At 46.4% G+C, this 12,138-nt stretch overlaps 1 protein-coding gene across 1 annotated transcript in view; it reads left to right on the top strand.

Annotated features, from left to right (window-relative positions):
- The first annotated feature begins 5,974 nt into the window (after positions 1-5,974).
- LONP1 (lon peptidase 1, mitochondrial) overlaps positions 5,975-12,138 on the top strand; it is a 327,100-nt gene continuing 320,936 nt past the window's right edge. Inside the window, exon 1 of the mRNA XM_040417757.1 lies at positions 5,975-6,410. Coding sequence (XP_040273691.1) covers positions 6,021-6,410 — 390 coding nt within the window. The 5' untranslated portion in view covers positions 5,975-6,020. The remainder of the gene's footprint in view (positions 6,411-12,138) is intronic.

Below are 12,138 nucleotides of genomic sequence, written 5' to 3'. Positions count from 1 at the left end.
GGCAAACGTATCTTTTACTGCAGAGGAGAAATCTCGTCTTGCAGCGCCGCATACACCGACTTGCGTGTAATCTGACAGCAGCGCAATGCTTCTGTCAGAATGCACATCAGTGCTGCAGCTAGTCGATCGGTTGGTCCACCTGGAAGGTAAAAAAAAAAAAAAAAAAAAAACCAGGCCGCAACGCAATAAATTTATTAACTTTTGAACAGAACATATAAAAATTTTTTAACTGAACATTAACCTTTTATACTTACCGTTTTTTTTTTTTTTGTTTAGTTTTTTTTTACCTTTATAGAACAAACCTCTCCTTCCCCATGGGACAATGTGCAAAGCGCAAATCGCCCAAAGATGTGGCAAAGTACGTTATGCACTTTATCCCAGGTGAAAGGAGAGGTTTGCAGCAGCTGTGAGTAAAAGGGCCCTAATAGCCCTGTGTGCCTGTCCTGTGAGATGCAATCCCTATGCTAGGTGTACCTGTGTGTGGTACTTCCGGAAACACTCTCCTAAGCATAGGGCAGGGTGGTCAGGACAGTCAGGACAGAAATAGCGGGTGTCACGCCTTATTCCACTCCTGCTACAGACACAACATTTTTTTCGGGGTGGCGGTTGGGTTGAGGTACTAGCAACGACACTGGGGAAATGTCGCTCGTGTAGACGGCTAACTACACTGGTGGATGGGGCCACGGAACCTCCTGGATAAAGGAGGTTCTCGATGATCTCTTCCTGGAATTTGAGGAAGGATCGTGTTCTCCCAGCCTTACTGTAGAGAACAAAACTATTATACAGCACCAATTGAATTAAATATACAGACACCTTCTTATACCAGCGTCTGGTTCTGCGGGAAACTAAATAGGGAGCCAACATCTGGTCATTGAAGTCCACCCCTCCCATGAGCGCATTATAGTCGTGGACTGAGAGGGGCTTTTCAATGACACGGGTTGCCCTTTCAATTTGGATTGTCGTGTCTGCGTGAATGGAGGAGAGCATGTAAATGTCACGCTTGTCTCTCCATTTCACCGCAAGCAGTTCTTCGTTACACAAGGCAGCCCTCTCCCCCCTTGCAAGACGGGTGGTTACAAGCCGTTGGGGGAAGCCCACGCGACTAGTTCGCGCGGAGCCACAGTCGCAAATCCGTTCTATAAACAAATGCCTAAAGAGGGCCACACTTGTGTAAAAATTGTCCACATAAAGATGGTACCCCTTGCCGAATAAGGGTGACACCAAGTCCCAGACTGTCTTCCCACTGCTCCCCAGGTAGTCAGGGCAACTGACCGGCTCCAGGGTCTGATCTTTTCCCTCATAGATCCGAAATTTGTGGGTATAGCCTGTGGCCCTTTCACAGAGCTTATACAATTTGACCCCATACCGGGCACGCTTGCTTGGGATGTATTGTTTGAAGCCAAGGCGCCCGGTAAAATGTATTAGGGACTCGTCTACGCAGATGTTTTGCTCGGGGGTATACAGTATACAAATCTGCAAATTTCTGGTTGAAATGGTCTATGAGGGGCCGAATTTTGTGGAGCCGGTCAAAAGCTGGGTGGCCTCTGGGACGGGAGGTGGTGTTGTCGCTAAAATGCAGGAAACGCAGGATGGTCTCAAATCGTGTCCTGGACATAGCAGCAGAGAACATAGGCATGTGATGAATTGGGTTTGTGGACCAATATGACCGCAATTCATGCTTTTTGGTTAGACCCATGTTGAGGAGAAGGCCCAGAAAAATTTTAAGTTCGGAAACTTGGACTGGTTTCCACCGGAAAGGCTGGGCATAATAGCTTCCCGGGTTTGCGGTTATAAATTGTGTGGCATACCGGTTTGTCTCTGCCACGACTAAGTCCAAGAGCTCCGCAGTCAAGAACAGCTCAAAAAATCCCAGGGCCGTACTGATCTGAGCCGTCTCAACCTGAACTCCAGACTGGGCGGTGAAAGGGGGAACTAATGGTGCGGCTGAAGTTGGTGACTGCCAATCAGGGTTTCCCAGCACCTCAGGGATTCTAGGGGCTCTACGGGCCTGTCTGTTTGCGCGGTGGCTGCGACGGGGTAACTACTGCACGTGCCACCGTACCAGCTTCAACTGCCCTTCTGGTGCTCGCTACTTCACCATGTTGTACGGCAGTGCTGGTACTAGGTCCAGGAAGGGCTGCGCTGCTGGTGTATGCCTCACCACGTGATCCGGCAGCGACAGCCCCACTCTGCTGCTCTTGAAGCGGATCCTGCATAACCTGTGGTCTAGCGTCACGGGGCCGGGTACGCCTGGTGCTATCAGGGACCTCAGCCTCCTCGTCCGAACTTTGGGTCAGAGAGCCACTGCTTTCTACAGGTTCATATTCTGACCCGCTAGATTCGTCAGATGAGGGTTCCCATTCCTCATCCGACTGGGTCAGAATCCTGTAGGCCTCTTCAGAAGAATACCCCCTGTTTGACATTTTGGACTACTAAATTTAGGGGTATTCCCTGAGACTACCCAAGAAAAAAAGCAAGCCTGTCTTACAAAAGGGAGGCTAGCGAAGTACCGGAGGCCGCTGCGGTTGATAAAAAATATCAAAACAGATTTTTTTATCGCCGCAGAGCGTGTAAAGTGAATGTGCAGTGATCAAAATTTTTTTTAGTTTTTGTCACTGCGGTGGGGCGGGCGTGGGTGAACGCACCTGTGGGCGACCGATCAGGCCTGATCGGGCAAACACTGCGTTTTGGGTGGAGGGCGAGCTAAGGTGACACTAATACTATTATAGATCTGACCGTGATCAGTTTTGATCACTTACAGATACTATAAAAGTACAAATGCTGATTAGCGATACGCTAATTAGCGAATCAGTGACTGCGGTGCGGTGGGCTGGGCGCTAACTGATCCCTAAACTACCTAACCAAGGGGCCTAAACTAATCCTAAAACCTAACAGCCAATACTAGTGAAAAAAAAAAGTGACAGTTTACACTGATCACTTTTTGTCTTTCACTAAGTGATTGACAGGGGGCGATCAAGGGGTTAATTTGGATGATGGGGGTGATGGAAGGTGATCAGGGGCTAAGGGTAGTGTTTGGTGTGTACTCACAGTGATGTCTGCTCCTCTGCTGGATCCAACCGACGAAAAGGACCAGCAGAGGAGCAGAGAAGCCATATAACAGATCATATTTACTAATATGATCTGTTATATGGCTTGTGATTCGATTTTTTAAAAATCAGCAACCTGCCAGCGACGATCATTGGCTGGCAGGTTGCTGATGCAATAGTCCTTTAACTTTTGCCGGCCCGCGATGCGCATGCGCGGGCCGGCTGTGACCGAAATCTCGCGTCTCGCGAGAGGACGCGCCGGCGCGTCTAGGCGGAATGAAACAACCACCTCCAGGACGCGTCTCTGCGTTCGGCGGTCCGGAGGTGGTTAAAGAGGACCTTTCACTAGAATAAAACATCTAAACTAACTATACAGACATGGAGAGCGGCGCCCAGGGATCCCCCTGCACTTACTGTTATACCCGGGCGCCGCTCCGTTCTCCCGTTATAGCCTCCGGTATCTTCATAGTTAGGCTCCACCCAGGGGAACCCAGACATCCAAACCTGCAAAAACTCATTTCAGGGAGGTGCACTTCTCATTTCAGGGAGGTTTTCTTTTTTCTTTTTTTTTCACGAACATTTTATTACATTTTCCAAACATATGAAGTATCTGCACACTTTGCTCTGTGGTGTGGAGGACCGGGCTCATTACCCTGCCCCAAATTATCATATTTATATATATGATTAAAGCATCCAGGGGGTGTGAATTTAACACTGGGGTAAATAATATAATTAAAATGGAGGGTTAAATGTGTAAATGTATTTTCAAAAAAATGCATCTCTCTCAATAGTTATATACAGAATGACAGAAGAAGGGATGCCTTTAACATATAGATCTCCTTGAGAAGCCAATTTGACCCTAAAGGGTTAATTCAACCTGTAATCTAAACTCTGTCCTGTCACTTCTCTTATCTCTCTGCTCTGCTATCTGACTGAGATAAACCTTTCCTGGATATATTGTTTCACATGCGGGTGTCAGGAAGCCGCTATCTAATAGCAGGAGACTCCCTGAACCTCCGGGAGAGTTGAGATCCCTGGGAACCTGACGGCGTCTCATTCTCCCATGCTGTAGCGCAGGCCAATCGCAGCGCTCAGCTCATAGCCTGAGAGGCTTTTTTTTTCTCTCAGGCTATGAGCTGAGCGCTGCGATTGGCCAGCACTACAGCATGGGAGAATGAGACGCCGGCAGGTTCCCCTGGGTGGAGCCTAACTATGAAGATACCGGAGGCTATAACGGGAGAACGGAGCGGCGCCCAGGTATAACAGTAAGTGCAGGGGGATCCCTGGGCGCCGCTCTACATGGCTGTATAGTTAGTTTAGATGTTTTATTCTAGTGAAAGGTCCTCTTTAAATATATGTAAGCCGTGAGGAGTTTAAGGCTCAATTCACACCTGAGCGTATTACAGCGCGTTCCTACGCGCTGTAAAACGCTCAACAAGGAGAAACCAATGCTTCCCTATGGGAATGGTTCTCACCTGGGCGTTTTACAGCGCGTACGATCGCGCTGTAAAACGCCCGACGCTCACACAAGTACAGGAGCGTTTTTTTGGGCGCTTGTCGCGCGTTCCCGTACATAGACTTTCGGGAACGCGCGACACTGTGTGCACACTTGTCTCTGTATGCGCGCTTGTAAACGTCCGTACAATCGCGCATACAGAGCGCTCCTTTCAGAACGCTCAGGTGTGAATTGAGCCTAAGGGTACTTTCACACTAGCGTTATTCCTTTCCGGTATTGAGTTCCCTCAATACCGGAAAAGAACTGATCAGTTTTATCCTAATGCATTCTGAATGGAGAGCAATCCGTTCAGTACGCATCAGGGTGTCTTCAGTTCAGTCACTGTACAGTTTTTGGCCAGAGAAAATACCACAGCATGCTGCAGTATTTTCTCCGTCCAAAATTTCAGAACATTTGTCGGAATGCTGGTATTATTTTCCATTGAAATGCATGGATGCCAGATACCAGGCACCAAGTGTTCCAGCAAAACTGATCCGGTTTTCCATGTCTGCGCATGTGCAGACCTTTAAAAATGCAAAAAAATATATACTGGATCAGTTTTTCCAGATGACACCGGAGAGACGATCTGGTGTTTCAATGCATTTGTTAGACGTATTCGCATCCGGATCAGTCTACAAATGCTATCCGTTTGCACACGGATTTCCGGATCCGGCAGGCAGTTCCGCCGACGGAACTGCCTGCCGGATCTTCACAACGCAAGTGTGAAAGTACCCTTATAATGTTTTTTTTTCCCTTGGATAACCCCTTTAAGCCCTTATAAGGCTATATGAACTGAAAAATAAAAAAAGTTAGGGTGCCGTCACATGTGGCAGATTATTGTTGTTTTGGTGCGCATCCGAGCAGCAGTATTTGCGGCTTGGATGTGGACCCATTCACTTCAACAGGGCCGAAAAAGATGCGGACAGCACTCCGTGTGCTGTCCGCATCCGTTGCTCCGTTACGTGGTCCGCACAAAAAAACATAACATGTCCTATTCTTGTCCGTTTTGCGGACAAGAATAGGCAGTTATATTAATGGCTGTCCTCGCCGTAATGCAAATTGCGGAACGCATAACACACAACGGTAGTGTGCATGAGGCCAAAATCAGTTCAATTCATTTGAATGGGGCAGCAAGCACATGGATTTCTGCAAACCATATTAAGGTGAATGGAACTGGAAATCTGCCGCCTGTGGAGGCACCCTTATGCTCTGAGAAGGCAGGTAGTAAACAATCTAAAACAAAACAAAAAAAATTAAAAAGTCATCTAAGGGTTAAACAACATTTAGTTTAATCAAATAAAATAAAAAAAACCTGTGCTGGTGCATGGGAAGCCACGTCTGATGGAGGTCAAGCCCTTCCTACACGGCTCTTTGACATTGACAAGCCACCGCTAGCCTTGGCCTACAGGGCAGCTTTCATTGGGCAGGGGGCTGTGACGTCATCAGTGTGCTGCTCGCCGGGCTCAGAGCGTGCAAACATGGCGGCCTTGGTGCGTGTGTGGGCTGGAAGCAGAAGGCTGTGGCCGTGGCACTGGCTAGCTGCCCGGTTCGGTGCTCAGCGGAGAACGTACGCGGGCGTCCTTAGCTCTTCCACGGACTTTGCATCAAGCAGGACTCCCGTCAGCCGCTGCCCTCCGCGCGCTCTCTTCTACCGGGCGCTCCACGGCTACGGGGCGTCTTCTGGAGACGGTGGTGAGGATGAAGGGGGGAACCGGGGAGAAGACGGAGCTGGGGCAGAAGAGGCGGCCTATGGAGCCCCCATCGTGACGGCTCTTGCGCCCCTTATAGTTCCTGAAGTCTTCCCTAATGTCCCTGTGATCCCGGTGTCTAGAAACCCTGTGTTCCCCAGGTTTGTCAAGATCATAGAGGTGAGCTGCGTGTTCTCTGGGTAAAGTCTGCAAGACATTGCATGTGAAGGGGATCTGGAATGGATTTGTTCAGGGAGGGCGACACAGGTTTTCCTTTTATAAAGGGGTTATGTCTGAGTTCAGCCATTCAGCTGCTATGAGTGAAACCTCTTTCCCTGCGCTGCCTCGCTATTGGTGGCGGTGACATCCCCGGGATCACTGCTAGGCGGAAGCCTCCGTCCAACAGTGAGAATGATAGTAAACCAGCCCAGCGCCATGCTGAATGAGTGGAGAAGGGGTTATGTCTGGGTTCAGCCATTCAGCTGCTATGAGTGAAACCTCTTTCCCTGCGCTGCCTCGCTATTGGTGGCGGTGACATCCCCGGGATCACTGCTAGGCGGAAGCCTCCGTCCAACAGTGAGAATGATAGTAAACCAGCCCAGCGCCATGCTGAATGAGTAGAGAAGGGGTTATGTCCGGGTTCAGCCATGACATAACCCTTCTTCGCCCATTTAGCTTCTATGAGCGAAACCTCTTTCCCTGCGCTGCCTCGCTATTGGTGCCGGTGACCTCTCCGGGATTACTGCTAGGCGGAAGCCTCCGTCCAACAGTGAGAATGATAGTAAACCAGCCCAGCGCCATGCTGAATGAGTAGAGAAGGGGTTATGTCCGGGTTCAGCCATGACATAACCCTTCTTCGCCCATTTAGCTTCTATGAGCGAAACCTCTTTCCCTGCGCTGCCTCGCTATTGGTGCCGGTGACCTCTCCGGGATTACTGCTAGGCGGAAGCCTCCGTCCAACAGTGAGAATGATAGTAAACCAGCCCAGCGCCATGCTGAATGAGTAGAGAAGGGGTTATGTCCGGGTTCAGCCATGACATAACCCTTCTTCGCCCATTCAGCTGCTATGAGCGAAACCTCTTTCCCTGCGCTGCCTCGCTATTGGTGGCGGTGACATCCCCGGGATCACTGCTAGGCGGAAGCCTTCGTCCAACAGTGAGAATGACAGTAGTCCAGCCCAGCGCCATGCTGAATGAGTGGAGAAGGGGTTATGTCCGGGTTCAGCCATGACATAACCCTTCTTCGCCCATTCAGCTTCTATGAGCGAAACCTCTTTCCCTGCGCTGCCTCGCTATTGGTGCCGGTGACATCCTCGGGATCACTGCTAGGCGGAAGCCTCCGTCCAAGAGTGAGAATGACAACAAACCAACCCAGTGCCATGCTGAATGAGTGGAGAAGGAGTTGTCTGTGTTCAGCTCTTAACCCAAAAAATCCCTTTAAGGCAAAAAACAGGAGTGAATTCAAGAAAGAGAATTTGTATTTGTCCTTTATAGTTTCTCAACTTTTAAAGGGTTTCTGTCACCAGAAATACCTAAATTAAACTAGCTGACATTAGCGATGTGCTAATGTCAGGTGAACCTAACTAGCCTATTCCTACTTTTTTTTTAAAATTTTTTTTATTTTATATTGAAAATTTTTATTGTTTTCAATTTTTTCCAAAGCAATGTACATTTTCCAATAAGTAAGGTGTACAGTAACACAAGTGACATAATCATAAGCGAAAATCACCTAAAGTAAGGTGTCACAAGTAAGAACAAGAAAACCAAAGGGCGGTTAAGCCCAACATGACAGGTATCAGCAAGAAGTGTAAGCCTAACCACAGAGTCAGGCTAAGCATTAGAGCGCGAAAACATAGTTCTCAAATCTATGATATAGATGTGCAATAGGAGGGGGAGAGAGAAGGAAGGGGGGGGGAGGAGTGGTAAGGATTGATATTAATTTGTTATCTGGGAGGGTATACTAGAGAGGGTTATAGGAATAATAACAACATTGATTTTATATCTAGGAGAAGTTCCTATATCTCTTCCAGGGTGTCCAAGTTTTTAGGAAGGAAGGTCTAGAGTGTGCCTCCCAGTGTGAAATTTCCTCTAATCTATATATCTGGTCCACTTTATTTGTCCAGTGTTCAATACTGGGGATTTCAGAGGATAGCCAGTGAGTAGGTAGAAGTAACCTAGCCGCCGCTAAAAGGAGGGTAAATACAGATTTTTTTATGTATACCTAGTTTCTCCATTCCTAACGATAGCAGAATCAGATCCGTGGAGCAAGGGAGGGCTGACTCACAAATCTGGTTACATAGTTTGGTGATTGCCTGCCACCATGGATTAATCCTCTCGCATGTCCACCAAACATGTAAGAAGGATCCCCTGGTCTTATGGCATCTCCAACACAGATCAGTGGCTGTTGTACTGTATCTACAGGTTATATCTGGGGTTCTATACCATTGCATCAGAATTTTATAGTTATTTTCCTGGATTCTTATGCACCTAGATAATTTGTGTGGTAGGATTAAGATTCTTGAAGTTTCTTGAGGGGTCAGCGATCTTTGTAGATCTTTTTCCCACTTGCCTATTATTGCCGGTTTAATAAAGGAGGTAGGAGATTTCAGGTGTTTGTAAATTGTGGAGATAGATTTAGGAGGGTATCTCTTATTGTTTAGCATTTCTACCAACCATTTCGTTTCCTCTGACATATGGGGACTTCTAACCCTACTAAGTAATTCATTCTTAAGGAAATGTAACAGGGTGGGATTATGAATCTGTGTTCCCAAAACTTTGCATATTTCCGAATCAGAAATAATACACCCATCTGTATCTAAGAATTGGGAAATGGGGATCAATGAGGACCTAATGAGCAACGGGCAGCTTTCTCTCAGTTCTTTGGGGGCCAGGTTAATTATGTCTTTTATGAGCATAAGTGAGGAGAGGGGTATTGGGGCTCCATTGATGGACGAGAAACCCCCCCAGACCTTTAAAGTGCTACGTATAATAGGGTTAGGTATTGAGGCATGGGTCGGGGGTAGTCTGTCAGCCAGCAACAAAGCCCTGGGAGAAGAGGGAAGTAGAACAGTTTCTAATGTGAGCCAGGTTTTATGTATGGGTTCCCTAATCCAATCAATAGCTCTAGAGAGATGAATGGCTTGCATATAAGACTTAGGATCAGGAAGGCCAATCCCTCCTCTGGTTCTAGGTTTAGTTAGGGTATCGAAGGACATGCTTATTCAGGGAAGCAAAATATGAATTAGGGATATTGATAGGGAGAACTTGCATCATATATGTAAGTTTTGGCATAATCAGTGACATAAAGATATTTTTTCTTCCAAACCACGAGAGATAGGGAGAGTCCAGGGAATCCATTTGTGCTATCATAGAGGCTAAGAGGGGTTTATAATTTAATTGGAATAGGTCTGGCAGATGAGGGGTCAGTTTAATCCCTAGATAAGTTAGTTGTTGGGTTTGCCAATTGAAAGGAGAGTTAGTTTGGAGGGAGGCAAGACTGGTGGGGGAAAGGCCCATATGCAAAACTTGGGACTTAGAAGGATTGACCTTAAAGTTGGAAAGGGAGCCAAAAAGATCAAGTTTTGAAAGAATCCTGGGCATGGATCTCTGTGGATTAGTGGTGATGATCAGTAGATCATCAGCAAAAGCTGCCAATTTAAACTCTTGTTTTTCCACTACAAGACCTTTAATTTCATCATCTTGCCTAAGGGCTTGAAGGAGGGACTCCATTACAAGGACAAAGATAAGTGGAGAAAGGGGGCATCCTTGCCTCGTTCCATTTCTATGTTTCTAATGGGGAAAGGGGAGGAGAGAAGTCCGTTTGCTGACACGGACGCCGAGGAGCAAGTGTACATGGAGAATATAGAGTTAATATATTGCTCAGGGATTTGGAATTTTGCCAGAGCTAATCTGATATAAGTCCAGTCCACTCTATCAAATGCTTTCTCGGCGTCCGTGCCAAGCAAGACGAGAGGGCAGGATTTATGTGAGGCATAGAACAGGGCATCTAAAATTTTTGTGGTATTGTCCTTGCCCTCCCTGCCTTTAACAAAACCCACCTGATCAGGACGAATAAGATCAGGGAGTAAGCTTTGGAGCCTAGTAGCTAGCATTTTTGCTATGAGTTTAAGATCCACATTAAGCAGGGAAATTGGGCGATAGTTGGAGCAGATCGAGGGGTCCTTACCACCTTTGGGGATTATCGTGATGACAGCTTTAGTCATATCAGAAGAGAGTGATTTATTGGTCAATGTGAGATTGCAGATACGAAGAAAATGGGGTATTAGAATGCCTTGAAAGGATGAATAATAAGTTATGGGGAGACCATCAGGCCCTGGGCATTTGCCCCTAGGGGTGGCTTTAATTGCAGAGATTAGTTCCGGAGTAGTGAACGGCCTGGTCAGGGATTCCTGTTGGATCGAATCTAATGTTGGGAGGTTAAGTGTCTCAAGAAACGAACTGATATTGCTCTCTCTGCTTAAGGAGGGGTTGGGGAGGTTAGAGGCTGGGAGATTATATAAGGATTTGTAAAATAGTCTAAATTGTTCAGCTATTTCTTCTGCTTTGAATAATTGAGCACCCTGAGGGGATTTAATGGACTGAACGTAGCGGGAGTCTCTCCTCTGTTTGATACGGCTCATAACATATTTTGAAGCTTTATTTCCATGAGCGTAAATTTTTTGCTGAGCAGACAGGAAAAATTTGGCTGAACGTTCATTCAGAAGGTTCTTAAGTTGAGTTCTAAGAGAAGAGAGTTCTGCCAGTTTCTGTGCCATCAAACATTGTTTATGAGCTTTTTCTACCTGATGGATTTGTAAAAGCAGGGCGTTGAGTTTCTTCTCTGACTCTTTCTTTAGAAAAGAGCAAAGGCTGATCAATCTTCCACGTATATAAGCTTTATGAGCGTCCCAGACAACTTGAGGGGTTACCTCAGGGGTGTTGTTAATTAAGAAATAATCCTCTAAGTAAGAGGAGATTTGGGCAGTATGTTTTGTGTTATTCAATAGGGATTCATTAAATCTCCAGTTGGGTTGTCTAGTACTTTTTAATCCCGGGGATATATTACAAAAAATTGGAGAGTGGTCTGATAGAGTGATGTCTCCTATTTTGGGTACGGTACAGTATTGCAATTTCTCCTTTGGGACTAAGATGTAATCAATTCTGCTATAGGAGTTATTTGGGGACGAATAAAAGGAGTAATCTTTTAAATCTGGGTTATGACAACGCCATACATCTATGAGTCCCATATTGTGTAATGTGTTATGTATCTTTCTGAGATTTTTTGCAGAGATAGGGGATTTTTTGGATGATGTGTCTATTAAAGGGTTAAAAGCAATGTTAAAGTCACCCGCAACAAGTAGGAAGCCCTCTCTATGTTGTTCTATTAGGGAAAAAATCCTATTAAGCCAGTTAAGTTGTTCAGTATTTGGGGCGTATATATTTCCGAATGTAAACATAGACTGTCCTACCAGACCTTTAAGGATCAAGTATCGACCTTCTGGGTCCTGGATATGAGATTTATATTGAAATGGAAGGCCTCTGCGGAAGCCTATGCTGACTCCCCTCGAGGCTGCACCCCCAGCCCCACAATGATACCAGCAAGGGAATCTGGAAAAAGAAAGGTTAGGATAGTTGTTGTGCTTAAAATGTGTCTCTTGGAGAAATATCACTGAACATTTTTCCTTATGTAAGAGGGATAAGATCTGGCTCCTCTTTGAGGGAGATCTCAGCCCCTTCACATTATATGAGGCTAGTTTAAAATCCGCCATGATTTTTTAAGAGTGGGGGGACCAAGAGCTGTAGGTGACAATATAGTTAAATAATTGACAGACCAGGTATATCGTGAGGAGGAGAGTACAGCCACGAGAGGATCCACAAAGCATCCATCTCCCCAGGTCACTCCCTTCATA

Source organism: Bufo bufo, chromosome 2, assembly GCF_905171765.1.
Source record: "Bufo bufo chromosome 2, aBufBuf1.1, whole genome shotgun sequence".
Classification (NCBI taxonomy): domain Eukaryota; kingdom Metazoa; phylum Chordata; class Amphibia; order Anura; family Bufonidae; genus Bufo; species Bufo bufo.
This window is presented reverse-complemented; position numbering and strand designations above follow the sequence as displayed.